General features: G+C 43.4%; 1 protein-coding gene across 6 annotated transcripts in view; it reads right to left on the reverse strand.

The window, feature by feature from the left end:
• Positions 1–15941, reverse strand: part of USP28 (ubiquitin specific peptidase 28) — a 54869-nt gene extending 38928 nt beyond the window's left edge. For all 6 annotated transcript variants that reach the window (XM_067470811.1, XM_067470813.1, XM_067470810.1 and 3 more), the window contains exons 1-10: positions 15836–15941; positions 8960–9037; positions 8002–8134; positions 7737–7848; positions 6398–6560; positions 4526–4609; positions 3887–4024; positions 1390–1463; positions 949–1022; positions 555–703 (exon numbers count right to left, since the gene is read on the reverse strand). In XM_067470811.1, coding sequence (XP_067326912.1) covers positions 555–703; positions 949–1022; positions 1390–1463; positions 3887–4024; positions 4526–4609; positions 6398–6560; positions 7737–7848; positions 8002–8134; positions 8960–9037; positions 15836–15901 — 1071 coding nt within the window. In that variant the 5' untranslated portion in view covers positions 15902–15941. The remainder of the gene's footprint in view (positions 1–554; positions 704–948; positions 1023–1389; positions 1464–3886; positions 4025–4525; positions 4610–6397; positions 6561–7736; positions 7849–8001; positions 8135–8959; positions 9038–15835) is intronic.
• Positions 15942–16677: the final 736 nt, after the last annotated feature.

Genomic DNA, 16677 nt, shown 5'->3' on the forward strand with positions numbered 1-16677 from the left:
CATTGTTCCTTGTCCTAGTCTCCAAGGAAGCAGAAAACAAGCTTGCTCCCTCCTCCCTGTGGCTTCCCCACACATATTTATACATGGTTATCATGTCTCCTCTCAGCCTTCTCTTCTTCAGGCTAAACATGCCCAGCTCCTTAAACCGCTCCTCATAGGGCTTGTTCTCCAGACCCTTCATCATTTTAGTCGCCCTCCTCTGGACACATTCCAGCTTGTCAATATCTCCCTTGAATTGTGGTGCCCAGAATTGGACACAATATTCCAGATGTGGTCTAACCAGAGCAGAATAGAGCATGGGGAGCATGACTTCCCTAGATCTAGACACTAGGCTCCTATTGATGCAGGCCAAAATCCCATTGGCTTTTTTTGCCACCACATCACATTGTTGGCTCATGTTTAACTTGTTGTCCACGAGGACTCCAAGATCTTTTTCACATGTACTGCTCTCGATTTGTTATCATGTCTACACTTTCTGCCTAAACAATCACCAATGCTTTTTTTTTGGTGGCAGCTGAGAGTTCGGCAATTCTGTGCAAGCAGAGGAGACTCACCTCTTGCCTGTATTGCACCGGCTGGCTGCTTGAAGACGCTTCAGCCTCTTTCTCCAGCATGGCTCCTTCCAGACACTCCTGCAAGTCCTTATAGCCATTCACCTGCAAGGGATACTGGCCAAAGGTCTCAATCTTGGAGAAAGCCTTGCCTGGACACAAGAGGAGGAAACGGCTGATGTCATGGTGTGGTTTGTGCAAACAACATTGATAAGTTCACCACCCTGCTCAAAACACCTCAAAGCAAATAAACAACACCTCTCTTGTTCCCAGACTTCAGTAGGAAAGCATTCTGTTTTGGTTGGATTCGGCCACTGCTCTTTGGCACATCTATTAACAGCCTACAATGTGATAATCTGCAGCCATCAAGCAGACACGTCATGAACCACCAGCTTACCTTCATGAATACCTTCAGACAGGAAAGTTCCATAAAAGAGCTGAACCATGGGGTTCTCAGACTTATCCTGGGAGCTATGGATTCAGGGGAGAATAAAAATGTGGGTCTTTCTTCACTATTTTCAATATTTTAATTAAATATTACAGAATTCCAAAACATTTAAAACGTAATACAATTGTCTTACCACATCTTTCTATTCCCAGATCTATGCTTCCCAACCCTCCCATGACTGATATAGCATTATAAACATCCAGCACTGTCTCAACTGTATCCCTTCTACATTATTCTAAATTTATTCATTACATATAACACTATGTAACAAAATACCCAATTTAATCTTCATGTTAGGTTTCATCCTGTCCAACGCTTAAGTTAAAATTCAGCTCCATTCCATGCCAGCTACCCAAAACAATTGTCCAGCGAAAGCTTCTATGGACTTACTTAACATTTGCAGCCAGCTGGAAAGCGTCCTCCAGCCAATCTAGAAGTTTGTGGGTAAACTCGCTCACGTCTTGCTAACAAGAGTCAAAGAGATGGAAATATTTTCATGAGGACCAGGTTTCATTTTTAAAATCTATTGCAAAGCTATTGCATTTTCTGTTTGCGATTTACTCACGGATATTTATGTGTAATACATAGGAACCGAATACACAGGAACTGACCTATAAGAAGCACTGAATACCAAGCAAAAAGTGGGTGCTAGAAATATCATCATATGAAAGCTGTCTGGCACAACCTGGGGATCACAACCAGATACAGTGAAGGCATCTGCCCTTGCGCTATGCTACTCTGCTGCTGAGCATGCATGCACACTATGGAATACATCTCACCACATTAAAACTGTGGATGTGGCTCTTAATGAGAGATGCCACATTATTATTATTATTATTATTATTATTATTATTATTATTAAACTTTATTTGTACCCTGCTAGCATCTCCTGAAGGACTCGATGCGGCTTACAAAGGCCAAGACCTCAACACAACAACAGCATAACAAAACAACTCAAAGCAAAATCAAAAACATAAGCAATAACAACAAAACATTACACCATAACACAGTAAAAACTAGGGCCGGGCCAAGTAATGGGTACAGAGTTAAAAAGTGCTGGGTGTGACAGGTGGTATGTTGGATTTCTGGGCAAGTGCAATGTGCAGAGAATCTTAAAATTCTAATAAAGTACTTCTGGGACAAATGCTGGAGTTTTCCTATTCCGGAAAGGCACATTAGAATAGCCAGGTCTTCAAACTCTTTCTAAAGACTGCCAACGTGGGTGCTAGTCTGATATCTTTGGGGAGGGTGTTCCAAAGTCGGAGGGCAACCACAGAGAAGGCCCTGTCCCTCGTCCCCACCAAACGTGCCTGCGACGCAGGTGGGATCGTGAGTAGGGCCTCTCCGGATGAACGAAGGGAGCACGTGGGTTCGTAGACGGAGATGCGGTCACGCAGGTAGGCAGGTTCCAAACTGTTTAGGGCTTTGTAGGTAAGCACCTGCACCTTGAATTGGGATTGGAAGGTAAACGGCAGCCAATGGAGCTCCTTAAACAGGAGGGTTGACCTCTCTCTCATTATCAAAGGATGTCTGCACCCTACACCACTGGAGAAATTATACTGTTTAGCCAGTACATCCGTCGGGGAGTAACAACCAATAATGAAAGGACCAAGGCATTGACATCTCCAGCCCATCCTCTCTTTGGATATCAGCCAACATACCAATGCCTTAAATCAAGAAACAGCTTCCTAAGATCCACACAGGTAATTGCAGGAACACCTCAGCAAGCAAGAGTCCAAAAGAGGCAGGCTAAACCCTGGAACCTCTATCAGTGGCTGAGACCAGATGAGAAACTCCCTCTTGGGCACACAGAAGGCTGGGAGACTTGGATGGTACTGAACAGACTGCACTCTGGTACGAGATGCAGAGCCAACCTTAAGAAATGGGGCCACAAAGTGGAGTCCATGACGTGTGAAAGTGAAGAGCAAACCACAAACCACCTACTGCAGTGAAGCCTGGGCCCTGCAACATGTACAATGGAGGACCTTCTTATAGCAAAACCTGAGGCACTCCAAGTGGCCAGCTACCGATCAAAGGAATTTAATATAATGCCAAGTTTTAAAATTTTGTTTGTGTTGTTAAATATTTATTTACTTATTTTATATATTTTTATCCCGTCCTTCTCACCCCCGGAGGCGGACTCAGGGCGGCTTCACAACAGGAATGCATTCAATGACAGCAACAGTAATAAATGATATATTATAAATGTATCCTCAATTTGCTTCTGACATGATAAATAAATAGGAACTGCATGCATAAAAAAGGGGAAAGCAAGCTCTACCTCCTCCTATGAATCATCATTGAGATTAAGATCCTCTGGGGAGGCCCTGTTTTCCGTTCCGCCATTGTCACAGGCGCGATTGGTGGGGACGAGAGACAGGGCCTTCTCGTTGATTGCTCCCTGGCTATGGAACTCCCTTCCTGGTGAGATCAGGTTGGCCCCCTCTCTTCTGCCCTTCAGAAGGATGGTAAAAACTTGGCGTGGGACCAAGCTTTTGGGACAGGGCAATAAATAATATTTAGTGACAAAGCTAGACTCAAACCATTCTTGGGTTTCTTTTAAGCAGGGGGTAACTGAACCAAAATGAGAGTCAGCATGTTGCACTACAGCAGATGTGGGCAAACTTCAGCCTCCAGGTGTTTTGGACTCCAACTCCCACAATTCCTAACAGCCCCAGGCCCTTTCCTTTTTCCCCTCAGCCGCTTAAGTGGGAGTTGGAGTCCAAAAAACTTGGAGGCTTAAGCGGCTGAGGGGGAAAAGGAAGGGACCTGAGGCTGTTAGGAATTGTGGGAGTTGGAGTCCAAAATACTTGGAGGGCTGAAGTTTAAAACATTTGAATATGGCCTAAAATGCCAAAGATGATGAGTGACCCACGACTTGCCTTACCTGCTGTTCCTCAGGAGACCTAAAGGCGCCTCTGAGAAGATCAACGGCTGCTGTGGGATCCACAAACTTGCGGCGCGTTCCCAGCATTAAAGCAAAAAGGCACTGGAGTTCCAGCATGAAGGCGATATTCCTCTTTTTCTACAAGGGGGAAAAATATATAAGGAATTCCACATGTTTTGTCATGTGTGGGGAGAGACTGTCCTGTTTTAAGTTGCTTGAATTGCCTTACTATTATTTTTTATTATCTTTGGCTGCAGAACATGACAAAGATACTGAAATAAACAGCAACTTGAACTGCTGCCCTCTGGGAAGTACTAATGAAGTGCATACTATTAAAAGAACAGGTTTTTTTTTTTAAAATGGAGTCAGTTGCAGGGACAGCTGCTGATGTTCAGAATCCAGATTTGCTGGACTATCTGCATGAGGTTTATTTGGGAAATGAAGTTCATACAAGCAGCTCATCTGATCCACTTTCCTGGGCTTCACCGTCACACTCTATGCGTCATGGATGGGCTAAGGAAGCAGCAACCAGATTTGCAGCCAAGAAAAACAAGGCCCTGGCCCTCTCCTGCACATTCATCAACATGGCCACAACCCCCCAATTTAGACAATGACATAGGAGTAAGGCACGAGACGTACGCTTCGGCTGCAGCAGTTGTCACTTCCAGAGTCCGGAGTGTAGCTGAGCACCAGCCGACGGAATTCGGGAAGCTGGAAAAGAGACTGAGAAAAGGCCCTAAATTAAAACTACTACCTCAATGGATCCAGACAAGCGCATAATATAACCTCAAATCCGTTCCTCTCGGTAAATTCATGGCTGCTTCAAATGTTGTTTCCTAAACACAGGTAGGAAAAAATGTTGTGTTGACCCAATGTGACTTTGACGTGAGCCCTGGCTTTCCATCTGTCAGTAACTCATATAAAGACAATAATAATAATAATAATAATAATAGTAATAATAATAATCTTTATACCCCGCTACCATCTCCCCAAGAGACTTGGTGCGGCTTACATGAGGCCGAGCCCACAATACATCAGTAAAAACAACAAGAGTAATACAAAACAATAAAATAAAACTCATAAACAGAAAATAAGCAGTAAACATCAACAACACAACAACGTTTAAAAACCTATGACTGGGCCAAATGTAATAGTTAAATTTTTTAAAAATAATTCTGAGCATGACCAGGTGAAATATAACTAGGATAGAATTTTTGGAGAAGAATGAGGCATGAAGACAATCCTCTGAACTGCGATGGAGATGGGAGCGTGAGTAGGGCCTCTCCAGATGATGGAAGAGAAGGCCTCTTTAAATCAGCCCTCTTTAACCCATGCCCCCCACCCCCTGCTTGGCCTTCCAACTCCCAGAAGCCATAGCCAGCTTGTTCAGAAATAGTCAGAAATTCTGTGAGCTGAGGGCCCAAATAGCTGGAGCGTCACAGGTTGAAGGGGCACGCTCTAAAGTACCTGCCCCTCAAGCCAATAGAGCTAGCTCATTTCACTTCACTTTACTTTATTTCTTAATCAGTCGCTTTTCACCAAGGTGCTCTGAGCAACTTACAATTTAAAATAGCATTTACACAATATAAAAACATTCTACATAAAAACATACAACAGTGACTATTTGGCAAATTAGATCTGATCACTTTACTTAAATGCACAACCAAACAGCCAAGTCTTGAGCGCCTTTACAAAAGGTCGCAACTGCTTGCCTTCTTCCATGACGCTGAAAGGGGGGCAGACCAAACATGATGGGTCTTATTAAGATTGTCTCCTCCCCAAAAATAAAAAAGAAGGCAGAATTCGGAGCACTGGTTTACCAACACGTGCCATTAAATACATGACACCCAGAATTTAGACACAACTAGAATGGCTTATGTGAAAGCTTGGCTGTGTTTACACTTCTTTCACCCTGAAACTCAGGAAAGAGGATGTTCCACTGAAAGCTGAAAAATAGGTAAAGGTAAAGGTGTTCCCTTGATATTAAGTCTAGTCGTGTCCAACTTTGGGACTCCGGTGCTCATCTCCATTTCTAAGCTGAGAAGCCAATGTTATCCGGAGACACCTCCAAAGTCATGTGGCTAGCACGACTGCATGAAGAACCGTTACCTTCCCTCAGAAGCGGCACCTATGGATCTACTCGTATTTGCATGTTTTTGAACTGCTAGGTTGGCAGAAGCTGAGGCTAACAGTGGGAGCTCACCCAGCTTCCCAGATTCAAAGCGGCTGAGGGGGAAAAAGGAAGGGGCCTGAGGCTATTAGGAATGGTGGGAGTTGGACTCTAAAACACCTAGAGGGAGGGCCTAAGTTTGCCCATGCCTGAGCTATCCTATAACAAGCACACAATAGGGACCCAGTAAGCTCTTTGATACTAATTCCCAAACTCTGAGAGGCAGCCACGACTCTCCAGGGCCTTACTTTTTCAACTACTCGTAAGCTTGCCTGCTTTGCTATGACATGAAATCCTTGGCCCAGGACACCCAAAAACCTTTGCAGCACCTTTTTTCATACCTGTATGACCGCACTGAACCAGCAAGTGTTTCCAATGTTTTTCAGCCCCACCGGCCAATCTCCAGTCCTCCGCCAGTCGCTCAGGGTGGTTTGCTCTCCCCAAACTTCGCAGCGTTTCCTCTTTGAGCGATTTGTGCTTTCGGCCACATCAGATGCACAGGACCTGCCAGGCAGACATAGTGCAAGAAGTAACTCGACAGGGGTAGAGAGCTATGTTGCTGTGCCTGCTTCTGGCTTCCCTTACTCCTGGGCATGTGCTAGACGAAAAGAATATGAAGCCAAGGGCCCCAAAAATAGAAGGCGTATGTTTGTATCCATGCTCATAAGAATAGTCAGGAGCAAAATGGACTTATACTGGCTGTTTTCTGCCCACATGGACAATGTGCTCAGGAAGACAGATCAGAATATATGCTAGCAGGGCTTTCCAAATGGTTTGCTATAGAGAGTCCAGGCCAACACATGAGATGAATTAGATAAGGACTAGCTGTACCCACCACATTGCTGTGGCCAATCTTCCCTCCCTCTTTCTCTACTTCTTTCCTTCCTTCCCTTTTCTTCTTTCCTTCTCTCTTTCCTTCCTTCTCTACCTCTTTCCTTCCCTCCCTCTTTCTCTCCTTTCTTCCTTCTATACCACTTTCCCTTCTTCCTTTGCTTTTTGCTTCCATCCTTCCTTCTCTTTTTCCTTCCCTCCCTCTTTCTCTTCTTTCTTCCTTCTCTACCTCTTTCCTTCCTTTCTTCACTTTTTGCTTCCATCCTTCCTTCTCTTTCCCTCCCTCCTGCTTTCTCTCCTTCTTTTCCTCCTTCCTTCGCTCCCTCTTTCCTTCCTTTCCTTCCTTCTCTACCTCTTTCTTTCCTTCCCACTTTTTCTTTTCCTTTCCCTTTCTCTCCTTTCTTCCTTCTCTACCTCTTTCCTTCCTTCCTTCGCTCTTTGCTTCCATGCTTCCTTCTCTCTTTCCTTCTTTTTTCCCTCCCTTTTTTTCTTCTTTCTCTCTCCCCTTCCTTCCTTCCCTCTTCCTTTTTTCTGTATCATCATTTAGCTTTTCAACATTTAGCTTTTGGGGTTTTTTAAGTCCTTTCCACTTTTTTTCTTTCTTTCATTGGCCTGTTAGGGGTATGGTGTCCAAATGTGGTGTCATTTCATCCAGTGGTTTTGGAGTTATGTTAATCCCACAAACGAACATTACATTTTTACTTACTGCCTGACTAATCTTAGACAGAAAGTGGGAAAACGGAAACAAATGTGCTCATCTTTCTACTACACTTTACAATTTAGGAGACTTGCATAAATTTCCACAAGGGACAGATGTGTACAAAGAAGAGAAAGCAGAAAACATCTTACTCATTCACAGCTGCGTTTGGATCCTGCTCTGTGACCTGGGTGCCTTGAAAATCCTGGACGTCAGAAGGAATGCCTTCCTGAAGAGAAGCTCCATCATCTTGTGTTACACCAACTGGAAAGCAAGGAGAGCAGATATAAGTAAGCACACACAGAGGGAGGACAGCCTGCCCTCCAATGCCCTCTCATCCCTTCCCTTAACTGAGTCAGAAGAAGGGAGTTTGAAGGAGGCCCCAATGATGCAAACACATGGCTAAAAGGCACTTACCTGCTCCCTGCTCCAAAACAAGCACACTTCTTCCGCCATTAGATACCTCTGTGGCTGTGCCCTCTTGGCTGGACTCTTTGGCATGAGCCTCAGAGAGGAAGGTGACCGCCTGCACAAGGTTTCCATTGGCAGCCTAGGGATAAAAGGCAAGAAACATTGCAACATGCTCAAAAGCTTCACAATTGTTGTGTCAAGCTATAGCACATCGTGGTGAGCAGGAGTGAAGGCTCTTCTGCACCAAATACAAAGACATTAGCACCGAGTTTTCCAAACTTTTCATTTTGGTGACACGCTTTTTAGATATGCATCCTTTCTCGATAGCAATTGAGTTTTAATAGCAAACAGGAAGTTAAACAAAGTCATAGTTTCAAACAATATATATTATATGTTTATTGTATATGAGTTTTGAACTGTTACACTTATGTCCTACAGTTGATTCCCATGTAGTTTCCTTTACAGTCGCTCCATGTGGTTCATTACAAGTATCATTGTCAACACATTTTCTTTTCTTAATTAGAATTATCCATTTTAGTGATAATTACTAAAACTCAATCAACAAATTGTGCAAATCATAAAAGTTGTAACAGTCCATAGACTTGAACAGCACCAGCATTCTGCTTCTGTGTGGATTAAAACTCTCTGGAGGTTTTTAAATGAAGGCTGGATGGCCATTCAGGGGCACTCTGATTGTGTATTCCTGTTTAACTGAAGAGGGTTGGACTAGATGCCCTTTGGGGCCTTTTCCAATTCTCGTGAAGTTTAGACTGTCTAGGGGTCTGGTGGAGTCGCCTTCTGTGAAGCTCTTTGAACTGAGGCTGGGTGGCTAGATGTTGCAATACACAGTTAGGAAAGCTCTGCACTAGCAACGTCATAGGGCTAGTGGAGTAGGAATGCCAGAAACCAAGAGGACATCTAGAAGGTCCTCAGGTGGACCAGACTGCCATTTGAGGACATTTACCTTTAAGGCCTCATGGAGGAACAAAGGATCTTGGATGCCCGTGATCTCTCTCAGCTGGTTGATGACAACACTGCAGTTCTGGATTGCAATGAAAAAGAGAAAAGATGTCACACAGGGAATTCTACAAACATAGGCATCAAAAGGCCTATACTGTCACAGCTATACAAAGTTTGAAGAACAATTGTTGCTTGCTGAATTGAGCTTTGGCATAGACCTGAGACAGGCAATGTATTGGAGGAAAGGGTCCCTGTCCTAACAAGTTGGCCTTTGTGCAATCCAATCCCAGAGGTCCTGGGGATGTTACCTGGGAGATCAAGAACTGCTGATGGAAGTATCTCACTCATAAGGTCACAATAAAGTGAAACCAATTAAATCCACCAGAACAGTAACAATACATGGATGCATCAGTGGTTGGAGAAGTTATTGTGGATAACAATAAATGTTAATCAAAGCCAAATATATTTTTAAAAAGCTGGACACTGAAGAAATATAACAGAAAAAAGTATTCTAAACCAATTTCAAACATGGTGCTGGAAGAAAGTTCTATAGATACCAGAGACTTAAAAGAGGATAATTGGATGTAATATCAAATGAACAGCTTCATACCAAAAAACTCTCAGAAAGCAAGACTAAAAAAAGATGAGGAATTCCAGACAAGACTCAATCAGGCCCAGCTAACACCTCCCAACAAAGGATTCCCCCAGGCAGCAGGCACCGACCTTGAAACTGCAGGCCATTAAATACTAATCAAGGTGGCAAACTGCAACATTCACATACCTCTAGCAGACAAGACTTCTTTCCCCCATCCTGGACATTCCACAGATAGATAACCCTCACTTACTTAGTTTCCAACAGACCTCACAACCTCTGAGGATGCCTGCCACAGGAACATCAGAAGAGAGTGCTTCTGGAACATGACCATACAGCCCAGAAAACTCACAGCAACCCTGTGATTCCGGCCATGAAAGCCTTCTACAACACTCTCAAATTATTTTAAAGAAATGCATTTTAATATAGATATTTTATTGAACTATATTTTAATGTACGTTTATAGAATTCTTGCAATGTTTGCGTGTTTTGACTGTGCTGTGACCCACCTCAAGCCACAAGGAGAGGCGGATAAAAAATAAAATCATTATTATTATTATTGTATCCTCTTTAGGAACGAATCCCACCATAGTGTAGCAAGCAAAGGGTATGTTGGCTAGACATATGGCAGCCTCTGCTATGAGCAAGATTGTTATAATATCATATTTCTCCTGTTTTTAGCTCTGTAATTTAGAGGCAGACTCCGAAGACGATAGTTATATTTGTATTTTAGATTGAGATGCAAAGCTGGTTGTGCAGTTAGCTTGCATCTCCATCAATCTGCCCCTTGAAAAGCTTGCATTTTGTAATACCAGGAGATATGAATAAAATAAAAGGCAACTTGTTGCCATTTCATACTAATCTGCTTCCTTATCAGAAAAAAATGTGCATATCCATTAAAGAAAGCACTGAGAAACATCAGCCACCGATGGAAGGAAAATAGAGAAAGAGCCTGTGCATATTTATTCCAGCCAAACGCAGCAGCAGAAGATGACATATTAGGAGCCTGGGGAATTTGCAGGGGGTTCAGCGGAGAGCTATTTTCAGCCATCCGGCACATGCCTTTGGGGGGTTGGTCATCTCTCATTTGGAACAAGGTGCCAGAGACACGGTCCACACAGCCCTGCAATCTGCTGGTTAAGAAGAGCTTAGGCTCTTTTGAGTTTTCCGACCTCTTTAAGGGTTCTAGGAAGGAAGGAAGGAGACCAAGGCGCAAGGGCACCGCTGAAGACCCCATTTCCTTGAATCTAATGTGCCATCGAATATAATGCACACCTCAATGATCCAAACCCTGAAATGGAAAAGAGTATTTGCTGCCGAATGCAATGCACAGTGGCAAAAATTGCACCCATTGCAATTGGGCCACCAGAGTTGCTACCTGCTTAAAATTCTTTATTTACACACGATCGAAAAGCCAGTGGAGCTGCCATAATAAGGGAGTTGTCCACTCCCTAAACGACGCTCCAGTTAGCAATTTGGCTGCTGATCTCTGGATCACTTGAAGCTTTCAAACTATCTTCAAAAGCAGCCCCACATAAAGAGTGTTGCGGTAATCCAAATGGGATGTGACAAAAGCATGGACTATCATGGCCAAGTCTAGCATCTCCAGGTATAGACATAGCTGATGCACTAACTTTCATTGTGCAAAGGCACCTCTGGCCACTGCTGACACCTGGGGCTCCAGGGTCAGTGATGAGTCCAGGAGAACCCTCAGACTATGAACCTGTGTCTTCAGAGGAAGTGTGACCCCATCCAACACAGCCTGGAACTCCACACCCAGCTCTGCCTTCCAGCTAACCAAGAGTATCTCTGTCTTGTCTGGATTTAATTTCATCATATTAGCCCTCATCCAGTCCATTACTGATGACAGGCACTGTCTCAGGACCAGGATAGCATCCTTGGTATTAGGTGGAAAGGAATAAGGAGTTGGGTGTCATCTGAATAAATCGGATACAAAACTCCAAAACTCTGGATGATCTCTTCCAGCAGTTTCACGTAGATGTTGAATAACATGGGGGACAAAACTGAGCCCTGAGGGACCCCACAGGTCACCGGCCAGGGAGTCAAATAGGTGTCCCCCAGCACCAACATCTGAGTATGACCCTCCAGGGCCCCCAAGCCCCATCTCAGAGAGGCGACCCAGAAGGATGCCATGGTCAATGGCATCAAAAACCTCTGAGAGGACCAGGAGAACCAGTAGGTTCACCTTCCCTTCACACACACCTATCTAGCTCTAGGTTCTTGTGGGTTTTTTCGGGCTATAGAGCCATGTTCTAGAGGCATTTCTCCTGACGTTTGGCCTGCATCTATGGCAAGCATCCTCAGAGGTAGTGAGGTCTGTTGGAATTAGGACAATGGGTTTATATATCTGTGGAATGGCTGGGGTGGGGCAAAGAGCTCTTCCCTGCTGCAGCTAGGTGTGAATGTTTCAACTGATCACCTTCATTAGCATTTGAAGGCCTGCCTGAGCCTGGGAAAATCTCTTGCTGGGAGGTGTTAATCTGTGCCTGGTTGTTTCCTCTCTGTTGTTTTGCTGTTGTAATTTTAGAGTTTTTTAATACTGGTAGCCAGATTTTGTTCATTTCATGGTCTCTTCTTTTCTGTTGAAATTGTCCACATGCTTGTGGATTTCAATGGCTTCTCTGTGTAGTCTGACATGGTGGTTGTTGGTGTGGTCCAGCATTTCTGTGTTCTCAAATAATATGCTGTGTCCAGGCTGGTTCATCAGGTGCTCTGCTATGGCTGACTTCTCTGGATGAAGGAGTCTGTAGTGCCTTTCATGTTCCTTGATGCGTGTCTGGGCGCTGTGTTTGTAGACTGGTCCACAGCTGCATGGTATACGGTAGACTCCTGAAGAGGTGAGAGGATCCCTCTTGTCCTTTGCTGAACGGAGCATTTGTTGGATTTTCTTGGTGGGTTTGTACATTGGTTGTATGTTGTGTTTCCTCATCAGCTTCCCTATGCGGTCAGTGGTTCCCTTGATGTGGTTACATCCACGGAGATAGCATCAACACTGGCGTCAATGTTGGTGTGGATCCAGGTGACTTTATCAATGAAGAACCTAGTGAACTCATTACAATGAGCTGCCGATAGGTCAGGGATCCCTGGCAAAGCAGTCCTTTGACCACTCAGAACAGCTCTCTAGGGTAGTATTCTCATACATATGTGTGTGTGTGTGTTTAAATGTATGTAATTTCTCTCTCTCTCTAGTAATGAGAACTATATAACCTATATAAATATGGGAAAATTGCGGAAAGAGGGGAAAATGGAGTGAGGAAGAAAAAAAACCCAATTCATGTACACGTATATTATTATTATTATTATTATTGTTATTATTATTATTATTATTATTTTATACCACACCTTTTCCCCAACTGTGGGACTCCAGGCAGCTAACACAATGAAACAATAGAAGTCAAACACAATACATAAGTCAACACATGTGTAAACATGAGAATTTACAAAACAAAGACACAATGACATTTGAAACAATAAATGCTAGAAGTATTAAAAATAAATGAATTGTATGGAGACCCTTTAAATTTTAATGCCAGCCAGGATGGTGTTAGAGGAGGCAAAAGGTGGGCTTCTAAGAAGAATAAAGGTACTGTATTGCCGCAAGAAGTAAAACCTCAATGAGACACATACACAGAAACAAACATGCACAAATATATATTATTATTGCAAATAACAATATTATAACGTTACGTTGTTATATTATTATATTGTGTTACTATTATACTATATCACATAGTATAGGTTGGCAGAAGCTGGGTCTAGTAGCAGGAGCTCACCCAGCTCCCTGGATTTGAACCGCCAACCTTTCAGTCAGCAAGTTCTGCTGCTCAGTGGTTTACCCCTCTGCACCACCGGGGGGGGGGGGGGGGCTTTCTGATAATTATTTCGTATCAAAAGCATTGCATAAATTAGTATAAAAACATTGCTTATAAACATTTGCTTTCTGAAATGATAGCATGCTACTATTTTATTATTGGAGCCCCTGGTGACGCAATGGGTTAAACCAGTGGTTCTCAACCTGGGGTCCCCAGATGTTTTAGGCCTACAACCCAGAAATCCCAGCCAATTTACCAGCTGCCAGGATTCCTGGGAGTTGAAGGCCAAAAACATCTGGGGACCCCAGGTTGAGAACCATTGGGTTAAACCCTTATGTCGGCAGGACTGCTGACTGAAAGGTTGGCGGTTCGAATCTGGGGAGCAGGATGAGCTCTCTTCTGTCAGCTCCAGCTTCCCATGTGGTGACATGAGAGAAGCCTTCCACAGGATGGTAATACATCTGGGCATCCCCTGGGCAACGTCTTTGCAGACAGCCAATTCTCTCACACCACAAGCGACTTGCAGTTTCTCAAGTTGCTTCTGACATATATATTATTACGTAACTAGCCGTCCCCTGCCACGTGTTGCTGTGGCCCAGTATGTGTATATGTGTTTTGTGTGTGTATATATTTGTGTATATGTGTATATATGTGGTTTTGCGCATGCATTGTAATGTATTTTTGGTTTTTTGTGTCTCTTCTGCTGTGTTTTTCTGATAGGTGTATTGTGTCCAAATTTGGTATGAATTTGTCCAGTGGTTTCTGAGTTATATTAATCCCACAAACGAACATTACATTTTTATTTATATAGATATTGTGTTACTATTGTACTATATTATTATTATTATTATAGAAGATTATGTTATTATGGGGAGCCCCCGGTGGCGCAGTGGGTTAAAGCACTGAGCTGCTGAGCTTGTTGATTGAAAGGTCGCAGGTTCGATTCTGGGGAGTGGTGTGAGCTTCCGCTGTCAGCCCTAGCCCGCTGTCAGCCAACCTAGCAGTTCAAAAACATGCAAATGTGAGTAGATTAATAGGTACCGCTCTGGTGGGAAGGTAACGGCGCTCCATGCAGTCATGCGGCCACATGACCTTGGAGGTGTCTACGGACAACACTGGCTCTTCGGCTTAGAAATGGAGATGAGCACCACAACCCAGAGTCAGACATGACTGGACTTAATGTCAGGGGACAACCTATACCTTCACCTATGTTATTACATTGTTACTATTATACTATATAACATAGTAAATTATAATATTTGTTGTATTGTGTTACTCTTATACAATATCATAATACTATTCTATTATCACCTAATATTGTGTTAGTATTAAACTATACTAGCTGTCCCCTGCCACACATTGCTGTGGCCCAGTCTGTGTATATGTGCTTTGTGTGTGTATATGTATCTGTACATTTGTGTATATGTATATATACGTATATTTGCGTGTGGTTTTGTGCATGCATTGTAATGTATTTTTTCTTTTTTGGCTTTTAAAGTCTCTTCCGCTGTGTTTTTCAGTGTTCTTATGAGTGATGGTCACTTGTTGGCCTGATAGGTGTATTGTGTCCAAATTTGGAGTCAATTCGTCCAGTGGTTTTTGTGTTATGTTAATCCCACAAACGAACATCACATTTTTATTTATATAGATTATATTATTATTATTATTATTATAGCAATTATAAAGTTGCTTTACTGTGTTATGATTATACTGTATCACATAGTAAATTACAGTATATTACTATATTATCCTATAATAATAATAATAATATAATAATGTAATCTATATAAATAAAAAAGTAATGTTCGATTGTGAACAAAATCTGGCTACCAGTATTAAAATACTCTAAAATTACAACAGCAAAACAACAGAGAGGAAACAACCAGGCACATCTTAACACCTCTCAACAGGGTATTTTCCCAGGCTAAGCCAGGCCTTCAAATGCTAATGAAGGTGGTCAGTTGAAACATTCACACCTAGCTCCAGCAGAGAAGAGCTCTTTGCCCCACCCCAGCCATTCCACAGATAGATAAACCCATTGTCCTACTTCCAACACACCTCACTACCTCTGAGGATGCTTGCCATAGATGCAGGCGAAACGTCAGGAGAGAATGCCTCTAGAACATGACCATATAGCCCGAAAAAACCCACAAGAACCTATTGCTATTATAGATTATGACGTTATTATACTGTGTTGTTATAGTATAATACATTATTATTATTATTATTATATTATTCTATTACATTACTATACTATTATCATAATACACTAAAATAATATCATTGTACCACAAGCCTGGGCCAGCTTGGGCCTTCCCTCCAGGTGTTTTGGACTACAACTCCCACAATTCCTAACAGCCGGAACGGCTGTTAGGAATTGTGGGAGTTGAAGTCCAAAACACCTGGAGGGAAGGCCCAAGTTGGCCCAGGCCTGTATTGTATGAGCCCTGCTCACCGGTGCGGGGCTCCCTCCGGAGGCCGCCTCCCCGTCGGGCCCGACCGTCTGCCACTCCGCCGTCATCCCGCTTCGGCAGCGTCTGCCCGTCCCTCCGCTCGCCTCAACGGACGCCCGAGCGCCCGGCCACGCCCAACCGGCCCCGCCGACCAATCGCCGCCGCCCGCGCGCGCCTTCGTCCCCGCCCCTCGCGCCTCTCCGCCAATCAGGGACCAAAGCCTCCTCACTCACTCACTCACTCACTCACACGCCCCCTCCCCTCCCCCTCCTCTCTCCTCAACGGTCGCTCGCGCGCCCGGCCACGCCCACCCAACCGCCCCTCGCGCCTCTCCGCCAATCGGAACGCAGCGTCGTCACCCGCCCACTCACTCATCCGCCCTGTCAGTTTTACACTCCCCGCGCGCGACGCTGATTGGCTGGGCTCTGCCACAAGCCACGCCTCCTCCCTTCTCTGCTATTAATCCTCTCTCTCTCTCTCTTCTATTCTGACTATCTCTATCTATCTATCTATCTATCTATCTATCTCTATTTGTCTATAGATAGAAGAAATATCTATGTCTATCTCTCTTATCTATACCTATATATATATTCTATTCTATCTCTATCTATATCTATATTCTATTTCTATCTATATCTCTATCTATCTATAACTATCTATCCATATTTAATCTATATATATCTATATCTATCTATAGATAAAATAAATATATCTATGTATCTATATCTGCACTTATATTTATCTCTATCTTATATATACCTATATCTATATTCTATTCTCTATCTATATCTATCTATCTATCTATCTATCTATCTATATTCTATTCTGTCTATATCTATCTCTA

This window comes from Anolis sagrei, chromosome 7, assembly GCF_037176765.1.
Source record: "Anolis sagrei isolate rAnoSag1 chromosome 7, rAnoSag1.mat, whole genome shotgun sequence".
Classification (NCBI taxonomy): domain Eukaryota; kingdom Metazoa; phylum Chordata; class Lepidosauria; order Squamata; family Dactyloidae; genus Anolis; species Anolis sagrei.